The 26,602-nt window shown below is 41.5% G+C and overlaps 1 protein-coding gene across 1 annotated transcript in view; it reads right to left on the bottom strand.

The window, feature by feature from the left end:
* CEP85L (centrosomal protein 85L) overlaps positions 1-26,602 on the bottom strand; it is a 464,377-nt gene that overhangs the window by 59,303 nt on the left and 378,472 nt on the right. Inside the window, exons 7-10 of the mRNA XM_085611285.1 lie at positions 20,604-20,756; positions 19,163-19,317; positions 8,071-8,188; positions 1,113-1,163 (exon numbers count right to left, since the gene is read on the bottom strand). Coding sequence (XP_085467411.1) covers positions 1,113-1,163; positions 8,071-8,188; positions 19,163-19,317; positions 20,604-20,756 — 477 coding nt within the window. The remainder of the gene's footprint in view (positions 1-1,112; positions 1,164-8,070; positions 8,189-19,162; positions 19,318-20,603; positions 20,757-26,602) is intronic.

Below are 26,602 nucleotides of genomic sequence, written 5' to 3'. Positions count from 1 at the left end.
AAAATGTATCTGCAGACTCTGCACATAGAAGCGACAAAGGGCGCACTCAGAACTTTAGGGAAGGAAACGTCTAGGTTGGACGACCTGGAGTACCTAAGAAAGAAAGAATCTGTGAAGTTTCAGAGAAATAGCTGGGTAAAAGAAATCTGGTACCCTAATCTAGATATACTACCTAACTAAAGGCTTAGATTGGAAACACTAAGGTTGAGATTTGGTATCAATCCTACAATGTCAAATGGTAAAATAAAAACAGAACTGATGTGACCTGATGGTAAATGCACATGTAGGGTGGGTATGAAATGCGATAGTTTACATATCCTAATGGACTGCCAAAAATTGTTAGCTCTGTGGAAACAGTTTTTACACCCTAACCTTTTAAAATATGGTGCTAAGTTGCGTGCACAAGCAATTGAACTCCTCACTGATATGACAAATCTTGAAATTGCAATAGCCATTGCGAAGTATATGCAGGCTGTAAAAAGGTTTTTTATGGAATAGGAAAAGGTTGGCTGTGCGCTAGGTTAAGGCAATGTTGTATGGGGATTTTAGGGAAATTTTATTTATATATCTTTTAAAATATTTTAAAATTGGACTTTTACTATTTTTTGGATTATTTATGTGGATATATGGGTGTGAATATGACTTATGTATGGAGCTCTGTGTAAATTTGAGAGGAAATACATGACAATCAGGCTTCCATAATGGTGTCGATTGATGAACTTGCAATGATTTTTAGAATATTTATATTAAATGTCATGTTTTTACGTGGTTTAAAGACCAATGGTCTAAATAAACTTTATTTTTGATTTGATTATTTACCTACAACAACAGATCTCCGGGATAGGTATATTTCGTAGAGTTAAAACTACTGACGTACCCATGCCGCACCACCCATGTTTTACAGGTTTGCTTGAGCAAACATAATAACTTACTTTCTAACACCCCCGTCAGCACCACAGATGTTTTATGGACAATCCAATGTCGTAAAGGGAAATCACTTAACATACATATTTCAGAAACTGTTTAGCTGGGAAACGCTGATGTTCCATTCGCCCTGGCTACCCATCAGGTTAACTGTAATGCAAACTAAGTGAAAAAGAGATTATTCTTACTGTAATTTCAAGCGTCATTCCATCAATTTGTTTCTGCTGATTGTCAATGACCTACAAAAAATAAACAAACACAAGTGAAGTTCAGTAGCCTCTTTCTGATACATTTTTAAAAGTCAGGTTTCTATCACAAAATGAAAGGGTCCAAGAGAAAATATGACACATGCAATACATAAAAAAATGCAATATTCATGCTTGCAGTACTTCAAAACACAATGCAAATTGTGCTACACACCCTACAAGGATTGCTTATGGCGAGAAGGGTCTAAGCATGGTATGGAAATATGTAATGCAGGAATTAAAAAAAACGACGAGATTCTAGCTATTAGCACAGATATCAAAATAATGGTTAAGTTGACTTCCCTGAGCAATTCAGAGAAGGTACTGGAAGCAAAGAAAATGGCCTTTCACGTTACAGAACAGTCTGCGATTTCATGCTCACATATTAAGTATGTAACATGAGGAACTTACAAATCTAGGTAAGGCAACGGAAGATATGCATATACAAAACCCATAAACTATTTAAAAAAAATACACAAAGTTCCAAGTAACATAGAAAACTATGAGATGGTGTACAAATTGTGTAATTTTATAGTTTCAGCAACTTAGCCAGAATTGCAGATTCAAGGACAACTTGTAGGTAACTTAATTGGAAAACCCTGAATTTCATTGGTGGAGCAATAGCTCCTCCTCTTAAACAATTTCCTGATGTCAGGTGTTGCGCAATAACCAATAACCTGGCATGGTACATGGTGCCTTTCAAAAGGTTCACTTGGGGCATTTCCACGCAAAATGCATGTAACTAGAGCACTGGGACGTCTCTCCATTTCCAGATTTGGCTCTGCGATCTGCTTTTCAACATCTTATAGATGGGGGCTAAGGGGGCGAAGCTTGAGCGCCAGACAAGATCGGCTGCCTGAGCCAGGATCTTTGCGAACCAACGGAGCGAGTTTGCCGGTCACGGAGCCTTCAGTTCATAATTGCCGCTAATGAATGGCTAAAATCCTTATCCTAATGACTGGACTAGCGTGGCATTGCTTTTGGTTGCCATTTTTATGCGTTTTGATGTCGCTCGAGTCTTTACTCTTTCCTCCCTCATAACTGCAGCCTTTTCACATATCTTAGCATGCTAATTAACTCCTTCTCTCATCCTGAAATGCCGCTGTTGCTCTTTTAAAGAGGTTTTGCTTCTCTTTAAAAGACTTTCATTTTCATGTCTGATAATATTTTTATGAAGGACTTTAGTTCACTATTTTCACGATGTCTACATGAGCTCGACGCTATGAAAGTTCTTCTCCTTCGACATACTGACCTCATGAAGCGCTCCTATTTACCTTTACACCATTGGATCAGAGGGGAATAGCCTATTGTTATGTACCTAATGCTTCGCTTCCCTGTTTACCACCCTATTCTTCATAATAACAGCCATGTTACACAATTCATCTACTAGCAGCGAAATGCTCCCGTGGTCCTGAATTGTTACAGGACTCCGGTTGAAAATTCACACATACTGAGACGTACCTTTGTTCCAATCTTTTTGTGACTTTCTTTCCCTATTCAGGCACGCATAACTGCACCGGGCGTGTTGATTTTCTCTTTAGTGCATTCTGGGGAAGTTATCAACAGAATTCCTATAGAACTACCTCTCTCAATTCAGTTGTTCCTGTTGTGCAGGCTCTCTATTGTGAACTGTGTGGACAGATTAAAAAAATCTTCACCTCGTCAAATGGCGTCCTGCTCTCAGAAGTCCTTGCACTCCTTAAAGGCAGACACCCATCCTTCCAAAAGCCTTTTACCCATTACTGCGTCAAAGACATCCTCCTCGACCTTGCCCTCTCTAAAAACCAGCAATGCTACATCTACTCATTAGCGGATTAAGCAAAACACTCCTTCCCCTGTCAAACCTTCTTCGCCTGTCTCACTAGAGCTCTTGCTGGACGAAATCAGAGCACTACGTCCATTTGTGGAATAAACAAATTTACGTATAACAATCTAGATGATAAATGGTCTCAAATGGAGGCAAGAGTTTCAGCGTTGGAGTAACGCATCAGTGATGTGCAAGATGAAGCGACTAAAATTTCTGTTTTGGAAAAGGAGTTAGCAATGTTAAAAATACACTCGTAAGACTTACAAAATAGAAACAGACTTTATGGTCTTCTGGAAGGTCTTGAAGGCAATGACTCCATCTCGTTCTTCACCGCTTTCTTGCCACAGTTAGTGGACTTCCCACCTTCCACAGTTCTGACCAATCAGAGGACTCATAGGTTCGGTCATCATCCTCAACTTTCTTCGTCTTCCCTCAAACCTAGAGGAGTGATTATTTTCTTTCTCAAATTTACATATTTGTTTAACGTCCTTAATGCGGCAAAGTCCAAAAAAACAACTACTTTGGCAGGGGATAATAATCTTCATATCACAAGATGTTTCAAAAGTCGCTGCAGCCAAAAGGAACGAATTCCTGGATCTTCATCCACAACTTCGATCATTAGGTGTCCGCTTTGAACTTTTTCATCTGTGTCTCTTTAAAGTGACTTTTCTAAACAAATCATCTTCCTTCCTCATACCTGCAGACCTTAGAGACTTTCTATGTTTGCACTCCACCAGTTCCATGGATACTTCGGGTCCCTCTTCCAAATAAGAGCATTTTTAGGAGTCATCTCAATTGATTTTCACAGACTTTGGCATTTATCTATATTGTATATGTTCTCTCATGTTATTTTGATGTAATTGTATCTTCTTTGCTAATTAACCTCTTTCTTTTTTGCAGGTTCAGTGTTACTATTCTGTTATCTTATTGTCTCGTCCTACTGGTCATTGATGCGTTTTGATCCCTTGCTGTGCCGTCTTCACCCTGTGCTTTCACCAACCCCACCCTAATGTTCATCCTTATCAGGTATGTTTTTACAGTCGTCATTGTTTGGCATGTACTGTCTCTTTCATGATGATCTTCCCATTTTCCTTTTACTTATTTTTCGGTCTGTTTACCTTTTCCATTCTTTATTTCTCTACGTTTATAGAACTTGCTAACGTGGAAGAAAATTTCTTTGTATATACAGTTGCTTCTTTTATCATCCAGAGATATTGCTGGGAATGTCAAAGGATTTATTAACTTGATTAAGAGGCAAAGAATTTTATCGCATTTAGCCAAGTATAATCCTGACTAGGTCCTTCACCAAGATACCCACCTTACCAAATCTGAAGCTCTGAAACTTAAATGTGGATGGGTGACCTCAGGTTTTTGTTTCTTCAGCTTCTGCAAAGAAGAATGGCGTAATACTCTTATGTCATAATAAAGTGTGTAACTATTTCCCAACAAAATGATACTGAGGGGAGATTGCTAATTGCTAAATTACTTATAAACAACGTCCTCTTAGCGGTTTGTAATATATATGGTGCTACTCAAATCGATTGCTCCTTTCGGCATAATATTTCCCAAAAATGCTTACAGTATGAAGACAGACTTTTTTTTGGCGGGGGAGGGGGGGTGGGGGGGGGGGGGGTGGAATCAAGTCATGGATCCTTTTGTTGCTCGTCAGTCACAAGTTAAATTCATACCTCATGAAATGCACCATTTCACTCTTTTCCCACGCAACGTCTCCTTGTGGATTCATGAAGACTCTGTAATCCTACCGGCAGAGATTTTTCTTTTTTCTCTCTCCCACATTTCTCTATTTCTATGCTCGATCATATTTTTATTTCTAAACTGCTTGAATCTCCTGCTCATCCTTCTCAGATTGATATTTAATTAAAGGATGTTGCAAATCCTAACTGCAAGCCTCTATATTTTTCTTCTTTAGAGAAAGATATCTCTATCTCAGAAATTCTTTAGGCTCTTCAGTCCCTTTAGAAGGGTAAGATCTCAGGACCAGATGGTTTCACTGGCACATTTTTTGTTCACTTCTCTAGTATTCTGCTTTCTAGATTATTACATCGTATTCAATTTTTCTCCAACTCTGGTTCCGCAGGAGGTACCTTCCAGGAGGCTACCACATGCATTATCCATAAAGAAGTAAAAGACGCCACACTCTAAAAACTACAGACCAATTTAGTTGGTTAATGTGGATTATAAAATCCTTGACAAATTGTAAGCATTACGTCTTGATCTTTTCTTGACTTCAATAATGGGTGTGTCAAAAGAAGAGTGGCAGCTGTCAATTCTAGATTATTCTTTAATGTACTGAATAAAGCTTCCTCTCTATCGTATCCCCCTGCAGCAATATCTATAGGCGCAGAGAAAGCATTTGATCACATTGATTGGACCTGTTTACTCAGATCCTTAGGCTGGAATGGGCTGAATTCCCACTTTATTTCACATTTCTTTACTCCATCGTTCCCCGTGACATCTGTTTTTCTCAGAGGTGACATTTCAAACTACTTTTCATTGGACCGTGGTGTTCATCAGGATTGTCCACTGTCTCCCCTTTTGTTTGTATTTGTTCCTGAACTCCTTCTGTCCCGTATTTGGAACCACTCAGTTATCGAAAAGATTTTGTCATGGAGATAAACACCTGAAACGTTCTGCTTACACGGATGACATTCTTCTTTTCCTTTCTAATCCGGACCATGATGTACCAGCCTTGCTCCAAGAAACAGCTATATTTTCCTTGGTTTTAGGATATAAGATAAACTCAAGAGAAAGTTGAAATTCTTTCTCTCACCAAATCTCCTCTTAAACAATCTTTCATAGCTACGGGCTTTCATTGGAATGCTTCCAAGATTAAATACTTGGGTGTCTGGTTTACCTCTTCCATTAAGGATTCTGTTGCTTTGAATAACAAATATTGTTTGGAAAGGGTAGACAAGCTAGTTTCATTGTGGAATCCTTTGTTTCTTTCATGGTGGGGTTGTTTTGACGCCATCAAAATGATTATTTCCCCCATTAATTTACATATCTTACCATGATTCCAGTGTACATACCTGTCACATATTTTAAAATACTGTTTTCAAAACTATCTAAATTTCTTTGGAATAATAAAATACTCTAGAATGTCTCTTACTCAACTCTGGAAAACCAAGCAGGAATGGGGGTTAACTTTCCAAATTTCCGGTTATAACATAAGACTTTCTGCTTAAGACAAGCTTCTAGGTGAATTTCTTCAGCCAGTCTCCGTCTACTCCCTTATGGTTTGACTTTAAATACTCCCAACTTTTTCCCTCTTCGCCCAGAGAGGTTTTGTCCTTCTCCATTAACACTTATATCACAACTTCCCCACTTTTTACACATACTTGTACCTTAGTAAAGTCTTATTATCAACCACAAAATCTCCTTTAAGGTATAACAGGCTCATCACTATAAATAATAAATCATTATTTTGGGAATCTTGGAGACTAAACGGTATATCATGGGTCAGTGACTTAATTTCTGATGATGTTCATCTTTCTTTTTCACGCTTTCAGCAAATGTTTCATTGCCTTTGCTCGTTTTTGCCTAAATATCTTCTCCTCATAAATATTATTCTGGATGTTCCTTACGCGTTATCAATTTCTTCGTCTTCTACTTTGCAATCTTCATTTTGCTCTATTCTAGCCTCTACTCCTAAAGTATTGTTTATTTACAGAATTCTTCCCTCTCTCAAATTTTGACAAAACCTAAAACCAAAACGGTGCTTCACTGGGAATCAGATTTGGGATGTACCTGGCCTCTCTCTTCTTGGAACAAGATATGGGATAGAATGCATAGAATATCTAGAACTGGTTCTACTTCACAGTCATTATTATTTGTGTATCACAACCTCTATCTTACCCCCTCCACCACTGCAAAAGTTTCCACAAACACAAATACGAAATGTTGGTCATATGTCCATCCTAATGGGAACATTACATTTTTTATTTCACTGTCTAACCAACTAACCTCTATTTATCATTTGCAATACTCACCATCTCCAATGACACGTTTCTTGGGCAGTTTATCCAAGGACATTTACTCAGATTTTGATCATTTTAAGTTTTTAGATATCATGTTGGCTATAGCATTTCAACAGAATACACTTAATCGGAATTGCGCGTCTAGCTTTTCATACAAAGTTTGGTGGTATAATGTTTATCTCTACTATAGATTGGATACTGCTTTTGCTTCACTGTATTGTCCTTCTGTTCTGTTATTACAGTTATATTGGTTACCATTAACTTAATTTCATTTTTAGACACTACTGCCCATAAAAATTCCAATTGTATCTCCTCTTAAAACCATGAGGGGCTTATTTCTCTGAACTTGTTCTAAATATTGATTTCCTTTATTCACCTTTTATATTACATTTTTACTGTATATTGCATGATACTATTATGACTTGGTCTTCTTATTTGATATTTTTCCTTTTTCTCTCCCCATTTATTCCTACAATTTTTTAAAGTATTAAACAGCTTCTCTTCAATATTGACAATTCTGTATGCTTGGTGTGTTCTTGACTCATTTGTCTTGTTACTCTATTTTTGACATTGTTATTACTCAAAGCTGATTTGCCTAAAAAAAAAAGATACAAAGGTGTACTGAAGGCACAGAGCATGCTGATAGCATATACTGGGGTAAGCAACAGAGGTTGGGGATGGTATGTTACAGAAAGGTATATTCATTTCATCAGTCTATTACAAGTTATCATCAACTTAGGGCCAACTAAGGGATCCTTGAGGGATGCGGGTAGATAAGAAAAAGAAACATCTGCCTTTATTAGAAATAGTATTCTAGAGGACTCTAATGTGCAATCCGAATATACGTATATGAAATCAAAAGTGAATTCAAGATGAAATTACTGCCTGCCAAGCATGTATGTATGAAGTCATAGCTGCGTCCACAGAATTATACATAACCCCTGTGTGCACACCTGCATTACATGTATGTATGGTAGACTTGGGATAATTTTTTGAGTTTTCTATGCTGAGGAAGGGTACATGCACCCAGTGAAATTATGATCCAAGAAACTACCCATGGAGCACTTAAACTCTTAATTATATCCTCTGAATTTACCTTGTTGGCTCGCTCACATTGTTCTCGGAGGCTGTCATTCTCACTTTGAAGCTGCTTTGCGTCCAACATGGGGAGTCGTATCCCATCTTCAAGACATCGCTCAACCTTCTGTTGCAAACTGTACATTGGAGTTGGGGGGGGGGGGGAAATAAAATGCCTATTAAATATCAACAGACAAAAAGAAGCTGAGACAATATAAGCGGGACTTCTTTTAGAGACAACACATAATACAAAGGCAATAACAAATCTTAATTTGGCAGGAGCTGAAATTTTCTGGAGCATCTCAAACACATTTGAATGAGTACAATGATAACGTGCAGACAAAAAATTGAATTTTAGCTTTCAGTGTCACAAAGAACAATTGTGACAGACAGGGGATCTTTAATGGCTACATCTGAACATTGTGTTCATGTGGACCCTTGTTACAAAAAAAGTACTGTCTACCTAGGCAGAAAATTCCATCCATGGGTGCCAGCATACTGGAATGTAGGGCAGGTTCATCTCAACTGTGCAATGATGGAGGACCATATGTGGGACGACAGGGCCCTGGAAAACTCTTGCCCAACACAAAAGCAGGTCTTGAGGAGGGAGACCCCACACAGAGCAGGTGACTGATAGGGGCCCCAGCCAGGATTGCCACCAGCGTGCAAATTCTGTGATGGGCAGTACCTTCCACAAGCAGTAATCCCATTAAATATCACACAAAAGGTCGTATCCATTTCTGTAATGAGGTATGTAGTCATGTAACCACAGTGCTGTCTAAGCCCTGGGTTCCAAATTCAATTTCAGCACTTGACCCACAAAATTGTATATTGTCCAAAATAAACATTCCTACACTTTTTACATCCTGGATTCTTATATCTAGTTTCAACTGGATCCCAAACTACATATTGACAACTTATGAATGAGATATTACTGTGACAATAAAAGTGCTCACTGTAAAGCACTATATTGCTCCTTGGAGCTACATCTACCACTATATTTTTAATTATAATTGTTGCAAAGTCATCCTGTGCCCTGGTCACCCCCAACCTTTTGCTGACTGGTACTGGTGGTAACTGACTGACTAACCCTGGGCATTGCCTAACCAGGCCCAGGGCCATGCTGAAAACACTTAGAATACAGTGAAAAACACCTACATACACTAGGGTACACTATAGGTTGGGGTACCCCTGTGATTGGCATGACCTACCCTATAAGCCCCTAGTACATAATAGGGCATGGGGACTGAAACTACCTATCAGTCCCTAGTACATAGTAGGGCATGGCAGTTTAGAGGCCAGCAGTCTTTTCTGCACTTGCATGTGTGCACTGCTGAAGCCTGAGGTCGGTTTAAAAGCTGCCCTGGGTTCCAGGACTGTTTTTAAAAAGTAAATTGTGCCCAAATTCGACTTTTATGTTTAGGGCACTTATAAATGGATAACCTACAATGTTTTGGCATATTAGGAACCCCCAGGGTCTCCCCTAGCTGTCACAGGGGTGGGGGGTCAGGTATATATAAGGTGGACCCTTATAAAATGAGTTTTATATGCCCTGGGTTAAGTGAAATTTCACATTTCACTCCCCACATTGTGATAAAGTGCTGCCCAGATTCGACTTTGATGCTAGTAGCACTGTGGAGGGAGCATCTGCAATATTTCTACAGATTCAGAGTCCCTAAAGTCTCCCCTAGTTGTCCCATGGGGTGGGGGTCCTGTAGATATAAGCGATGTACTTATAAAATATGTTTTTGTAAGTCCTGGTGCTGGAAAAATGGCCCAAGTCATTTTTCCCATTGCAAATCCCATGCCACATAGGTTAACATGGCAATAGGTTATTAACTAATAACTTCTGATAGGAGAATGATAGAACTTCCATTCAAAGACTTCACAGAATGGTAGTGATAAATCCAACAATATGATATTTTCAAATTTCTCCCAAAATGTACAGACAAGAAGTATAAGACTTTTTTGTTTGTAAGTCCAGATTCAGCCTTCCAGTGGTCTGTCCTGATTGGTCAGAGTAAAGTGGATTAGCCAAGCTGCTTTGAAGAGGTGATAAAGAGCCCCTGGGGTTAACCAGCTCTTCTGGGAGGGCAGTGTGCTGCTACACAGGAAGGGCAGGGGGAGGAGTCGTAAACCATGGTCTTCAAAGAGGAGGGAAGAAACCAGTGTCATTTACAACTCTAAACTATTCACCACAGCCAGAGCTAGGCTTATGGAAGGGATGCAAGGGGGGGAGTCTATGGAAAGTAGCCATCCGAGCGGTGTGTTTAACCAGCTCTTACCTCCCTGCTGGAAAATCAACCATTAGGAATTTGGAGGATTTGGTGCACTCTGGGACAAAATAATGCCACACTCTACAGGATGTGGTCATAATCTTGGGGAGTTGCCCTGCTCCCATTGGTCAGGAGTGACCTCCTGCTTGACCCACAGAACTTGGAATACGTATCTGACAGAGGCAGTCTCTCTCAGATCTGCTGCTTGAAACTTAAGAAAGCAAGACGTTGCCATGCTGAGAAGTTGGGGTGCAAATTCTAAGGCATGCCCTCTGAAGACAGCACCAGCTGAAACAACAGCCCTGTGGATTAACCTGCTGTAAAAGAACTAAAGAGTGGACTCCCTGAAAGCTACAGGTTAACAGAGCTCACCTGGAACATCACCACCAAGGATCCTCAATCTGGAGAATTACCAGTGGATTTGTAAGGGTTTTGTCCAAGTGGATTTTGGGAACTGAAGTCGTCAACTTTCAAGGACCATCTAGGAGTTCCCAGACCCTTGGAGTGAGTTTGTGACACTTTGGGACCCTTTGGAGAACTTCAGGAAGTAGTTCCAGGAGTTTGAAGAACTTTGGAGCAACTTTGGAAAACAGCTCCATAGGGGGACCGACTCAACCTGGCCAGCCAAGCCGCCTGCCTTCAACTGCGAGCCGGCCAAGCCTCCCAGGTTCGTCCCGCTGAAAGCTCCGTAGGTCCGACTTCCAGAGTTTGACCGGGAGTAGAAGAAATCAGAGGTCGGCGAACCCTCACCGAATCAGACCTGGTGAGGAGCATCGAGGGACCCCACGAGAAAAAGCTCCAGAAAGGTTTCTAAGTCCGAAGGTAAAAACTGTGACCGGGACCTACCGCGAGGGGTAGCCGCTCAGGGCTCCATCGCGGACGGCCTGAAACTTTGACTTTGAGCCGGTCCATCGTGACCAGATATCCCAACATGGTATAAAGTGATAAATCTTTAAAAATTCATATCTCCGGTTTCCTACATTGGATTTTTGTCGTGTTGGTATCATTTTAAAGATAAACATATTTCCTATTTTTATGAATTGGTGTTGGGATTTTCAATATGTGTTGTGTCTTAATTATTTACTGATTTTGTGTTTTTAAATACTTTACATACCTGTCTTTGAAGTTAAGCATGCCTGCTTGCAGCCAAGCTATCAAGGGTTGAGCATGGGAATAATTTTCTAAGACCTATGCTGAGTCCTATCATGTGTTAGTGGCCTTATTGCCAGCGGCACACCTACATTTGCCCCTACCAATAAACCACTTTCCAACAATAATAAATTGTTACTAAATTATGAACTGCCCACCGCTCCATGATATAGTAGAGGACTGAATGAAGCTAACAAGCTTGTAACCAACTGGAAAGAACATAGAGAAAAAACTACTTATTGAATGATAAGATGAAATGTAAAGAGGCCTTAAAGAAATATAAAGCGTAGATGAGGCATGCTCATACAGAATGTTAGTCTAACTGAATAATGTCACAGAACAACTCAGAAAAAGAGATGTAAAAGTGGTTCGCACATTTTCAAATTCTTCTGCCACCAATGAAGTAAGTGCTGGTGTCCGCTTTTTAATACAAGACCAATCCATTTCCACCACCGGTGCGGTCTCCCTCCCTATTTCCTATAACAGAGGTTCTTAACCATTTCACTTCTGTGGACCCCCACTTAATCATTACTAGAACCTGGGACCTAGAACCTTGGAACCTGGGACCCCCAGGGGCCTGTGACACATTCCCAGGGGGGGTCCGCAGGCAGCAGTTTTAAAAGCACTGCAAACTTCCTTGTATAACCAGCAGTTTTCCTGCAACAATAAAAGTGTCAAGGTAACTCCGGTGATTAATGTGCCTAATGGAGAGCGATGAAAGTTTAGTCTAGTGGCAGCTTTGACTCATCTACAGAAGAGCAGATGGTCACTATGCCTGCTGCAAAGATTGTTTACCATGTATTTTAAAGGACAGTATTTTTTGTGCATAACTCAGTGGGTTACTGCTTTTGTCACAAAGATTCTTTTGTTACTGCGCAGTTCATAAGATACAATCGTAATCTAGCACAGTGAGCTACGAACTACCATTAAACAGCTGGATGCAACCTGCATGGTACAAGTTAGTAATTTATGCTTTTTTCCACAGTCTTTCAATATCCTGATGCTGCTTAAAAAGTTTTGTTAAGGTAGAAATAAATTCTTATTGTTAAAGTCAACGCCAACCACTGTTATGTTCTGAATCCAGAGTTTGTGCTTCTCCAGACCAAGCACTCTTAAAAAATGCCTACCAGTATGAATGACATGTGAATGGTACACCTTGTATTCCCCTTTGCCTTATGTAACATTTTCTATACACTGATTTACACACGTATGATTCATTGTCTCTGTATGTGTTTGATGTAATGTGCTCCAACACCCTACACTGGTATGAGGTACTATAAAACAAATGAAAAACATGTGACATTGAGGCTATGGAGAGATGATAGGCACTGTTGGGGGGTGCTAATGAGGGAATCAATGAACAGCCCCAGAAAGACTGTCGTATCCTGGTGCACAGTAAGGTCATCATTTACTATGCTTTAAAAGCTAATACAATTGAATATTTAATGACAAATGTGCTGTAGAATGCACCATTTGTTCCCAAATCCCCTCTTCGTATTTTTTCAATGTAAAATAATAACATCGTTTGTAATTTGAGTGTTTGTTTGGTGTGTACTTCTTTGTGGATTTTTTGCGAATTACTGTTTTAATGTTTGAAAATTAAATCATACAAATTGCTTCGGTGTCCCCGGCTTCCAGTAGTGACTCAGAAGGGGGTCCTCAGGAGTCAAAAGGTTGGGAACCACTGTCCTAGACACAATTCAGCTTGAAGCATGGGCTATGTAAATTATCTCTGTTAAACATTCTGGCTTTATGCCAACTTTAGCACATAAGGTATATGTAGGACTTGGCCCTTTTTGGCTAAAGTCCCTAAAGTTTTTGCTTTCCCCCTAGACGTTTTTTCTGACAGGGTGTTGCCAAGTTAGATGCTTTGGACACTTTGCCACTGCTAAACAGTGTCAAAGTGCAAGTGCTCCCTGTACAAAGTGTAATGGTAATTGGTTGTTCATGATTGGTATGTTTGCCTTACTAGTCAAGTCCCTAGTAAAGTGCACAATGTGTGCCAGGGCTGGTAATGCAAATGCTACTAGTAGGCCTGCAGCACTAATTGTGCCACCCACACAAGAGCCTTAAAAAGGGAACTCAGGCCTGCCATTGCATTGCCTGCGTGCAGTTTGTTAAACTGCCATGTTGTTTTGACAAGAGCACTCACTTGCCAGACCTTACCCTTCCTTTTCTATGCACATCAGACACCCCTATGGTAGGTCTAGGGTACCCCCTGGACAGGGTGCAGTGCATGTGAAAGGTAGGACATGTACTAAGGTGTGTATCATGTCCTGACAGTGAAATAATCTCCATTTCGTTCTTCACTGTTGAAAGGCCATCTTGCCCATAGGAGAGAATGGGGGGGCTGTGTAATATGTTTTCCAGCCTATCTTCCCAAAGGCTTAAGATGGAAAGGTGAAGTTTAGTATGCTTGAACTCACAATGTAATAACACATCTTTTTATGAAGGTGTTTTTTTCACTGTGTGTTTAGAAGCCACTCTTTTAGAAGTGGCTAAGTTTTTGTGGTCTAACATGTCTGTGTGTCTCTGCCTGGCTGTGGATCGACTGTCTGAATTTGAAAGCGATAGGATCTGGGGAATGTCTTCACCCAGGGGAGAAGGTGAGACAGCAACAGGCTGACCTGCATCCGGAATGCAGGGGGAGGATAAGCCCCTAGAGGTGAAGAGGCCTGGGTTGCTGCTATAAAACAATTGTCCCATCTCCTGCTGAGTGATTGAGAATCCAGACCCCCACTAATCAAAGGAAGAAAGGTGTCACTGGCAGGGAGGCACCTATAACTGGTTTGAACAGGGGTCAGTGCCCCCTGAACACAAAGATTTCAAAGCCATTGAGGGGTATAACTATGAGAGCTGAAGCCCCTGAACTTTGGAGAATGGCTTGATCAAGTGTGAACAAGACTGGAGCTACTTCGTGGTCAAGAGGACCTTTGCCAAGGAAGAAACAACTGAAAAGACTGAAGGATAGGACTGACCCTTGCTGTGTGTTCTGGGGCTGGCCTGCAGTTTTCCGTTTTAACCAAGGAAAGGCTAAAGGGACTTTGCTGTGTGCTGTGTTCCCCTGCTTGAAAGGACTTTGCTGTGTCCTGAAGTAACTTATCCCCATGGGCTCGAGGTGAGCTGGCTCCCTGTTTCGGAAACATAGGAACACAAAAGTTTCCATGAGAGTCTCAGCGGCACTGTGTGTGCATGCTTGTTGCAGCCAGAGACCCTCGGCAGGCATGCCCTGTGATCGTGGGCACCTGGAGTCCAAGCATGGATTAGAGATGCGATGTGCGTGTGCTTTGTGCAGCCTGAACCCCTTTGTGAGGATTGTCCAGTGATCGTGTGCACCGGAATCCAAGTGAGTCTCATCGCCGCTGTGTGCATGTGCGTTGTGCACGGTGAGACCTTCGTGAGGATTTGCCTTGCTATCGTGTGCACCGGAATCCAAGTGAGTCTCATTGACGCTGTGTGCGTGGTGCACCGTGAGACCTTCGTGAGCAGCCTGAGACCTGTGTGTGGAGTGCCCAGTGATCGTGCACCCGAAGCTTAAAGAAGGCTCAGCGACGCTGTGTGTGTGTGTGCGTGCTCCGTGGCAGCCTGAGATCTTCGTAACTGTAGCGGCTCGGACCGGCAGTCCCAGGGGAGCTGAGTTGCCGGTCCGAGCCCGCCGTTGCCAATTTACAAAGTTGCATTGGAGGCCCAGCCGCCGGACAAGGAGAGGAGAGTGAGTTTGCGGCCCCCAGGTAACGTGTGTCGACTCCTGGGGCGGGGCGCGGGCTCGGAGGGAGACGCTCTCGACCTCTCTCGTGTCAGCAGCGCAACTTCAGCTTCGGCTCGTATTGCCAAGGGAGTGGCAGTACAGGGGCCGGAGTGCGGAGCTGCACTTTTTGATTACATCGTACCGGTGTTGGGGGTAACTGTTGAGAGGCTGACTGCAAGTCAGGAGGATAGGTGGCGAGACCGCCTAAGGCACAGTGATCGGTGCCTGAGTGTATTACGCATTATTCCACTTCTGCATAACGGAGTACCCGACTGTCGTATTACGCATTGCATTATTCCTGCATAACAAACTACCTGATTAGTGTATGATGCATGGCATTTTATCTGCATAACGAACTACCTGATTAGCGTATCGCGCATTGCCTTATTCCTGCATAATGAATTACCAGATTAGTGTATCACGCATTGCCTTATTTCTGCATAACGGCATACCTGGTGGTTGTATTACGCATTGCATTATTTTACCTTGCAAAGTGCCCGATTGTTGCATTGCGCATTGCATTCTTTTTACATTGCAGAGTGTCTGATTGCTGCGTTACGCCTTACAGTATTTTTACATTGCAAAAGTGCCTGATTCTAGCATTACAAACTCTATAACATGATATTAGGATAACAGGAGAATGTTTAGAAGTGCTCATTAATACTGCCAGAACTTACAAGGGCTGGCTGGCCTAACAACCGGCCAGGAGAAATAGTACACAACCTCATATGTGGGATTTATATTGTGTGGTCTTATCGTATATCTTTTTATATTAAGTTTATACTCGTTTTTATAAAACCCGTGTGGAGTCTATTTGTGGTGTCATCATTGGGTTGTTGTGAGCGTGGATGCAAATACTTTACACGTTTGCCGTGAAGATAAGCCTGGCTGCTCGTGCCAAGCTACCGAGGGGGTGAGCGGGGCTATCTAAGAAGTTGACCTTCCTTTCCCTGACATTGGAACGCGGGTCCCTACTTGGCTTAAGGTACCTACCTCAGCCAACCAGGGATCCCGGGTCTAACAGTATATGACATGGCAAGTAAGGTAAAAAGAAAAATCGTCCTCCGAGTTTGCTGTAGATACGATAATCTACAGATCCGTCAATCACCAGTTCGAATGTGCATATCCACGTATTGGGTTGAAGCCTCAATGCTGGGGTGAATACTTTAAAGAGACCATCCCTCGAAGAGTTTTCATTGCCACATCCTGCATCACTAACAATCAATAACAATAAGCATTCGAGAATATTCTTTTGTTTGATGATGTCTGCTTAGGCTTTGAGACCTACTATGGCATCCTTCGCCGCATGTGGGGCACACATCATCAGCACAGGGAATTCAGCTTTTGTAAGACAGCAACTCTTCTCCCTGATCACTATCATCGTCACTATGGTCATCGATTTCTATCTCCCCTCCCCTACTGAAGACTTCCTGACACGGTGTTACCGCATCAACCGCACACATATGAATGGTAACATTTATCTACTGAGAGTGAGAAATATGAATGTGACCCCAGGGAGTGAGCAAAGAAACTACAGCTGTGTAAATAAACCTAAAATGTGTTATTAAACTGAACGTACAAATTCATCCACTATATCACAAAAGGCTGCAAAAACAAAATAAAATACAAAACCATCTAAGCTAAATTATACACTTAATTATATACTATTCAAGTCCTGGTGTTGGCAAGGCAGAAGGGTGCTGCTAAACTTCTTACTAGTTAGGGCTCAGAGTGTTTTTAGGCTTGTGTAATACCTATTTGAAATATAGTGTTTGTTCTGTAGTGGCATGCGCACACTTGTTGCGTTTAACAGCATAAGCATTTGTCTCTATATCCTACAACATTTTAACCAATATTATTGACCTATAGAGGGTAAAAAAAAAAATCAAATGCATTGGCAAAAAAAAAGAAACAGCTGTGGTGTTCAAATTCTAGAAACGCTTGCCCATGTGCCTGGGTATCATTGTCCTTGGAAATGCACCATGTGCCACTAATAATTGCCCATGCATGCCAGTCACCTAATGCACTCATACCCACAGGAACACCAGCACTTTTCACATAGTGGGTGTCATTACTCAAGTAATGCCATATACACTCTTACATTCATGCACCATCTTGCTACTGCTAACCTTTCAATGTGGAAACAGTAATATCTATTCCTTCAACGTTTCCCTGGAAATCTGTTCCACGTATTCTGTTTTTGTATAATGGCAAGAAACATGAATCTCTAGCCATGTGGTAAATACAAAGCAGAGTGGAATAACCCTTTGTTTTTGGGCACTGCATGCAGTGTTCAACGGCGGTATTGTTGCAAAAGAGATCACTTGGAGGTTGGCACGGGGGCACCAGGGTCTGGCAAAGAAATACTGTTTAATTCAGAAACAAATAAGTGCCTACCCCAATATCAACAAAGGAGATCACGCCTTTCGGTCAAAGCTTGAGGTCTCTAGACATGCCCTCTAAGCATTGGCATTGCAGAACAAGTTACAATGTGCCAACCTTGCCATCTAAAGGTTGCAACGTACTACTGACATCTGACGTAGCAGAGCAGCAGGAATGCTGGGAGTGATCCCAGGGAGACTGGTTAATTTAACAGTAAGGTTTGCATGCCCCCAAACAATCAGAAAGTGGCCTTACATGAATCCTATCCAGATTAGGAGTGGTTATAGCGTGATCAAACCAGCACAATTCAACCTGCAAATAAGAAGAGGGGAGATGCCCACTCATGCCGATCACAACATATGCACCGTGCAACATAATGAAAACTGCAATGTGAAATGTGTTTTCCATTCATTGCAGCAAGACCTTTCAAGAGTAAAGCCTGCTTTCAGTTCAAGCCCCAAGCAGACTTTCAGGGCTTGTGCCAGTAAACCCTTTCACAAACGCAGACCCAAATCTCCAGACGCAGAGTTAGTTTTTGCACTACTTGACAGAACTGGAGTGGGCAGTGTATAGCACATCATTTCACTTTTACACTACTACTCAAAGAAGTTACATTGCTTTAGTAACAAAAACTCCTTCCGCTTCTTCACATTCTCACTTTATACCAAATACAACATGTTACATTAGTTGCCCAGGGAAAGATGTATATTTCAGGGGGTTGAGATCCATTCCCAATGCATAAACACCAAGGTTCAACTTCATGTGTCAACAAATTTCAATAAGGAGTCAAGGGCATCTCAGTGAATCCACTTTTCCTAGCTCAGTCTTCGGACTAAGCTAAGCCGCCTCCAAATTTACTGCACGATCGATTGGTGATCTGAGATGGGAAAGTTGGAAAATAATAATGTTGGCTGCACTTGAAAGATATGCAGTTATAGTATAGCATTAACGAACATTACAGAGGACATTATCAGATAATTGCTTGAAACCTTACTTATCCTGAGCCAAGTCTCAATGACAAACACTTCTACAACATGTATTTGTGCAATTTGACAGGCTTGCTGTACAAGGGCTTTAGAAAATAGCTTAAAAGAGTTTGGCATAACTTGCATGAATGGAGTGCTTTTGAGTAATTACTCGCTAAGCAGTTGTGTGACCTTGTAATGAATACCTTGGAAAGAGCGAAGCGGCAGCAGGAAATTGTGTAAGCATTCAGTTAGAACTGGCTGGTGGAATACTATCACATCAGAGGCTTCAGAGTTGTAGAAGTCGAGCCTTTATCATTTTTATCAGTCAATTATAAAGCGAAAATTATAAGTTAGAGCCTTAATTGACAGTATTGTGATTGGTCAATCCATAAACTTTAGGAAATCAAGGATTCAAATTGAGAAGGAGGGTTTGGACAAGTGTCCTCTATTGCGGATACCCAACTGGAAAAAAATTAGTAGGGAAGGATTTGGGTTGGATTTTTTCTCTTCCGACCCATGCCACGTGACACATGTGAAATATGTACAAGAATCTCAGATCTTTAGTCCTTGGCCAAAAGAAATCCATACCTCTGAACAGTGGTGACCAATTCCTTCTCCCTCTTCTTCTGACACTCCACTTGCACCTCCTTCTCCCTGCACTTTGCATGTGAGTCGGCAAGCGATGCTTCCAAGCTGGCCACAGATTCTTGCAGCTGCTTGTTCTTCTCTTCTAAAGCCTGCAACTAAAGTGGAAACAGGTATGTTTACTATTCAAAAGAGGAGCATATATTCAACTTTGCTAACTAAAAACGTTTATAAGAATTCTAGCAGTGTTTAATTCATCTACATAGCTTCTCAGAAGGTTTTAAGATGACTGAGTCTGTGCCACATTCTAGCTTAAAATGGCATGCCTTACTGGAGTGATACCCCTTTTACATTGGTGGTAGAGGCACCAGTAACAATAGGCATTATCAAGGAGATACAGCATCATTTTATTGAACAACATATTTCTCACAACAACAAAAAAATTCAAGGAACACCATAAAATAGTTAATCGGTTCAATAGCGGGATTTCAGTGCGGAATTTTAAATCTGGCACCTTATCGCAGGTTCTTCGCCAATCTGATGCCTATCACTGACCTTGTTTTTGAGATTGTTCGTCTTTCAAAAAAGCATTATCTTACTGATGTGCTTGTCGGAACAACTTAGATCAAATCAAACAAAATTGAGCAGGATTATTTTTGTAAATTTGAATGATTTTCTATTCAACTTCACCACTTATCCTTGGGTTAGTAAGATGTTTCAGCTTTCAGAGAAGGATAATTTGCCATGAGTGCCCCAGCTTATACCTCAAACAAATTAAATCTTGCCCCACAGATAAGCCAATAGATTTACTTAATAGAATTACTCTACATGGACCAGCGATATTGTGAGCACAATGTCACTAAACCATCAGCTACTTTGTCACCTTTTCCCACCACAGAATTAGTACCATGCTATGACAGGCATTTATGTAGAAAGCATGTTCTTCTCAAGAGGTTTCCGATGACAAATTCTCATTTTTACTCCATCCATTGGCAGGTCGAGTGGAATCCCTAGTAGGTTTTGAACCTGTGACCACAGAGTGACGTCCAGATTGCTCAGGGGAATGCACAGTCCACTGGCACACCAGACGCAGCCATAAAACAATGCTTGTGTCAGGTCTGTGCCTCTACATGGGCAGGTGAGGAAGTGGTGACTCCACCTGCCTACACTGGTGTGAAGAAGGTGTATTGTACTGGAGTGAAAGTTGAGCTCAATGACTGACCAGAGAGGGAAGTGCTGCATTACTTCCATGGGTTGTTTGAGCTAACAATTACAGTGGAATGTAGTGCAAGAAAAAAAAAACTCCACACCATGTGAAATAAAACATACCTTGCCAGTGGTCATCCATACAACACACTTCTCTTTTGCCTTTATCGTGGGTTTTCACTTAAATGTAAGTACTGGGAATTTTGCTGAAAAATACACCCAGGAGGAAAATACCTACCTGTTGGCCCTGCTTCTGCACATCATCGAGTGATGGAAGGTCAGCAAGGTATTTTTCCAGTGTTTCAACACGATTTTGCTTTTCGCGGTTTTGTTCAGCTTCTTTCTGACATTTCCTCCGGAGGCTGCTAATGTATTTGTCTCTGGTTTTGATCTAATAAGAGAGAAACATCAGCATATTAGATGATCATTGCTATGGGAAGAGATCGCATGAATAGCTTCAACATGTTTAACATTGACACCAAAAAGAATGTGTCACTTACCAAATAATGCACATTCATCAGTAAACAATGAAAGTGCAACCAAAATAAGCAAGCAAAAATGCATACACGATCCCTCGCCATTCTAAGGTTTCTGATGCAATTCAAAGCCAGGCCAAAGACATTTAGACAGAAATCAGCTTCAATTTTTTTGAAGCAAGATGACTCGACAAAGTAAATTTCAAGCCATGGAAGGTGGTTGTGTAACTATGGACGCACTGAGACAATTCCTTACTAGGAGAACCACCTACAGTGTATTCCTTCAATACACCCAAGCATTCTCCTGAGGTCCACACAATCAGAATGGAATACCCAACAGTGCCACATCAAACTAGACTGAATATCTTTAGATGCCCCTGACAGACGGATGCTGCAAGACAGCCTGATCAAACTGGATCTCTAACGGAAAAGTTCTGGCAAGCAAACATATTCACAGAAGAGATCTGGAGATGTGAACTTTTCCCCCTAGAATAAATCTGGTTGGCATAGGTTACTCCGTCACCTGAAAATAGTAAGGTCTACGAGTGAGGTATTAATTTTATTGTGTTCTGAGCCCTAATCAAATCGGTATCCCAGTGTTTCATGGGTTTACATTGAAATAATGTCAGAATCAGGAGCGGACAACTTACACACATTTCATAAAGTTTCAGTCTTTAAGACATTAAAACCACAACCCGAAGACATTCAGCCAGTCAGAAGGCTTAGGCTACAGTCAATAATGACATTTATTTACTCTGTGAGCGCCTGATCGTGTATGGTAAGTGGGGCCAGGAGAGCACATCTCTGCATATTGCTGCCTTTTTTATACCTTCTGTAGCCCAGGTCTCTAGAGGGATATGGCCAGCCTGAGCATGACGACGAGAAGAAATGACAAGGAAAGCAAGCCTGAGTGAGGTTGAAGGATGTAGCGGAGGAGAGAATGGGCTGCATGGGGATAACAAACAGGGGGGATGTGCAAAACAGGGTGGAAGTGCTAGGAAGGGTATAAAAGATAAGGGAGTAAGGCAGAATGGGAAGGAAAAGCTGAAAGGGGAGAATGAATTGGTAGTATAGATATTGTCATAATGCACATTGGTGTAGGACAAGAACAGCTGTAAATTACCTTTCGACCTCCTAATTAACATTCGTCTCAAGCCTGGAATAGCACGACAGCCAATAACAATCTCTGCCCTGCTTCAGTTTATTGGCAGAAATGGGTCTTGAATAAGGATCCACAAAACCATGTTCAAGTCCGAAAAAGGATGTGGGATATTCATGTCAGACTACGAGTAATATACCAAGTAAATCTTTTTCCACCCGCCCCAGCAAGCAAACAAATATGTATTTGTGCGCAGCTATCCCATGTAGTACATCGCATCAAGGATTTATTTTGAAATCCTGAAAGCTAAAGTGTGTTTAGCTATTCCTGGCGATCAACTTGTGCAAGATGTCTTAAAAGCCCATGTCATGCTCATCATTAATTTAGAACAGGGTTCTCCAAAGTCAGTCCTGGAGGGCCAGATCCAGGCCAGATTTTTTGCATATCCCTATTTAGATAAATGTAGTTATCTTAAACATATGGCATGGATCCGGCCCTCCAGGAGGGACTCTGGAGAACCCCGATTTAGAATAGGTGTAACCAGACTGAAACCAGTTGTCGATGGCTGCTGCTAGCCTGTATAAGGTGCAGGCCACAGACAGCTCCAGATGATGATCTCACATTCAGGCTGAGGAGAAACATCTGCATTTTATGTTCCCTACCTTAGCTGGAGTGTGTGCAATCCTACCCATACTTTTTGTAGTGTTTGGATGGCTCTGTTGACCGAGTCCGAGTTGCCATTTGTTTTTGCACTGTGGCCCCTATGAAGCAGTGACATCACTCTACAGCTGCACGTATGGTGCCGTTGCTTTCCAATGCGTGCCCACAGCTCCCCACAGGTGTCCACTTCTAGGATTAATATCATTCGCATTTTTAGTGGTACACAAGAGGTTTGTACAGCTCAAATGGGAAACAAGAGAATTTGTACTGAAAATCATACGATGTCCATTTTTCGCTATGTAAAGTTGTCAGTATGGCATTGCACAAAGTCTATGAGGTAGGCTGCGTTAGGGAAGTCACCAACACATTAAATTAGCCTTTGCAGTCTTTCACTTGTTCACTCTCTCTGGCCCCCACACCTACATATTGGTGGTACGGCCTTTCGAATCCCAAGGGTATTATTGTGATTAAGTTTCAGGACTAGCGCATCACGGCTCAGAGCACACAGAGCAATGAAAAACAGACTATATTTTAATACCAACAAGCGACATGTATGCAACAACATGTAAGTAGTTGCCCATCACTTGCCTGAAAACTACAGTTCTGCCTGTCCGAATTTTTTTTTAATTCCTCATACAACTTGGTTTTTTAAAACAAACTTCAGCTCTTCTTAGAAGTTCTTGTGACATTTCAGTGTGTTACTATGCTACACGGCACGCTATACAGTTAGACTCTACTATGCTAACAGGCCTTCCGTAAGTTTCTTCTTCATTGTAGCAACTGAAGACCTGTGCCCCTCCGGGTTGTTGAGACATAGCAGAGAGAAAAAAGAACAAACGTAGACGCAAAAAGGCCCTAGGAAAAAAAGGTATTTTAATGCTTGCAGAACACAAGCTATTAAGCCAACCCAAAGTGAATTAATCTGGGATTTCCACAGCACCATACCGGCTTGTTCTCTAACAAAATTGAAAATTCCTCTGATCATATGCCAAGAATTTGAAAGGATTTGTTACCAGCAATATTGATGAAGTTACTGTGTGTGGCCCTGCAAGAAATACACAGTATAGAGACTTAAGAAGTATTCTAGAACTAGTGGCTAGAGAGCCCTGCAGAGGCAGGATGGTAAAGGGTTCCTTATTTCTCCAGTGTTCGTACTGTTTTATGAGAAAATGAATAAAGACACCAATGAGTCTGCAAAAAAGTAGATTTTAAGGGACAGCCTAGGAGAAATAACATAATATAAATAGTACTTTTATGAATTGGTACATATTGATTTCCTACAGCTAAAAGTCCCCAAGGCTTTATTCAGGATACTTGCCTCTGATGAATGATTTTCGAAATATCTGATAGAACATGGATACAGGTTTGACGCAGCAAACCCGATGAAGGATGTGTGAGAAAAGAGCACTATGATCGCCTGTAAATGTATAGGATAAGAAGGATTTTCAAAGTCACATTTTCCACTGTGAATACAAAACAAAAGTGCACAGGTGCAGGGGCTAGGGCTGTTAGGCTGTTAAGCAGAGCTGGTTTCGTGGGAAAATGTTTTACCCAGAGACAGGCTAGCCCTGAGAGAGTTCTCTCCATCTGGTTTACGCTCAAGGACAATAAATCAGAGGAAATTATCATTCTACTCTAAGCATATATTGAAACAGTACGCCTGCTGGGACTCGAAGGCTGTGCCCTTGATTTACCAACTGCTACAAACTAAAGGTGGGCGAGCCAAAAAACACTAGCAGAGAGCCGACCCGAGAGTCTGCCTTGTATCTTCGAGCCCTGAAAATATTGCTTTGTGAATCCTACAACAAACATAACCCAAAATATGGAAAAGTCTCTTTAAAATTCTAAAAAGTGTACTTCTTACGTCACAATATAGCACTGCCCTGAGAAGTGCTTAATTAATCTCCCTGTGCCTACCATAAATGAATGTGTCCTTAACTAGGGCTCATTAAAAGCATTGGTGTTGATAATTAAGTGCCAGTGCTGAGCACCGGAAACCACCGGCTCAAAATAAGCCCTGGGTAGAAGCCACATGAAAGCTTGGCTCATTAGGGGCTCGAGGTTTCAACAGGACTGTAAGTTTCAGGCTCGAGCTTTCAGTGGCCTGCCCACAGCTACTACTAACCATGTGAATGCTTCAAAGAGAATATACTCTATTGCTTTGTCTTCCAAAACCATGACATGGGTCCGGGCTCACTGTGCCACTGGAATCAAGCTGTCCTGGCTGAGGAGGGGTGAAACCGGTCCTAGGATGCTTGTTTCCAGTCTAGGGGGGACCTGGCTTGGCAGTTCGGGCTGGACTGTTCCCATGAGGCACAGGGTCATGACTGATTTGCATAGGGCCAGGTATAAACTGGGGTGGCATGGTGAGCAAAAGAATGATGGATTTAACCCAGATCCTTTGACTGGGGGTGAATGTTTTGATTTGTTCTGCATTGCACCCATCAATTGTGTGTCTTAATATGTGACTACGCCATGACCCATACTTTTTCCAAAATGCTTAAACAAAATTTGACTATGCTGTGCAATTCACATCACGAAATGAATATACATTTCAGCATAAACAGAGTGGTCGCATTCTTTTGTGATTTACAACCTGTGCACACTATGGAGCAAGTGACCCTTTTGTTTACTAACACTTGACAAAGACTCCATAAACACATTTCTGTTTAGATTACAGTCATCTTGTATATGAGCGGATGAAAAGGCATCGTTTTTCACCACGACGTTTATTGAAATTCCATGAAAATTTCACAAAATTAAATTTTTACGGTATAATGGGGTTTGTCGTATTTTGTGTACCTTTTTTCACTCAAGAATGCATTTCGGTTAAAAAAAGAATCAAGCGAGACTTAGATAAGATTATGTTTACAGCACAAAAATGTCTCTTGGCAAGAAATTTTCTTTGGGAACGAGTCTATCGCATGCAAAATTACATGAAATTGTCAATACAAAAAGTCGAATAATTTTGGGAATTTCACGTAATAAGAAATTTAGAAACTATGCAAATTTCGTAGGCGTGATTAAAATATATCTCATCCCTACAACTCAGAAAACATCTTGACGCCAAGTAAGACTTAAGTAACATAAAAATAAAATCCCCAACGTCGTCATCAATCGACGCCCTCGAGTATTTGAAAACACCTGCCTTTTTTTCTGACCGAACTAATTGAAAACTTCGCACCAATGCTAATTTGCTTCTTTGTTCGCACATGGATGAGCTGAAGTATTCAAGCCCCACAGCCCAGGCTTGACGGTTGCAAACTCCAGTATCAATGTATGGAAGAGATTAATAACAACAGGACCGGAATGGGGAGAGCGTGATTTGTTTTCAGTGTGGAAGATCAATGTGACGCGCCGCTACGGATTCCAGCGCGCTGGCTACGTCACTCAGACCCAGGAGGCTGCAGCTGCTCTGGTCTGTGAGTCCACCCGCTTACCCTGGAGACTAACACTAATCCGCAGCACCGTCCGCGACATGCTATAAAACAGCCCCCATTGAAATAAAGTCCAGCTTTGAAGTGACCTTTTGTGTCTGACCTTGAATGTGCGTAGCAGGGCTGCCTCTGCCCTTATTGATCGGTTTCTAATGTGGTCGTTTTTAAGAATTCTAACGGAGAGGTCTGTGAACGGGAAGGGCCCAAAGTGACAAAAAATGTGACCTGAAGTTACCATCGAAGTAGCTCATAGACAGACACCAATGGCAAGACACACTGTCCAATTAAAATATTTCGTGAAATGGATGTTTCTAAACATATCTGGAAATAACGCAAGTCTGGCTAACTGCAGATTATTGTTTTTTACAAGACCTAGATGTAAAGGACAGCCGTGTCAAAGGGACATTATGTCAAAGAGAATTCAAAATGAATTCCTAAAAAAATAAATAATATTAAGATATTATGGCAACAGGAAAAGTCCAATAACAAAATGACGTCACATCCTCGAACAGTAAAGAGTGAGTGAAGGGCCCTGTCAGTCTATGATGAGCCCACAGGCCAGGTA

This window comes from Triturus cristatus, chromosome 6, assembly GCF_964204655.1.
Source record: "Triturus cristatus chromosome 6, aTriCri1.1, whole genome shotgun sequence".
NCBI lineage: Eukaryota > Metazoa > Chordata > Amphibia > Caudata > Salamandridae > Triturus > Triturus cristatus.
This window is presented reverse-complemented; position numbering and strand designations above follow the sequence as displayed.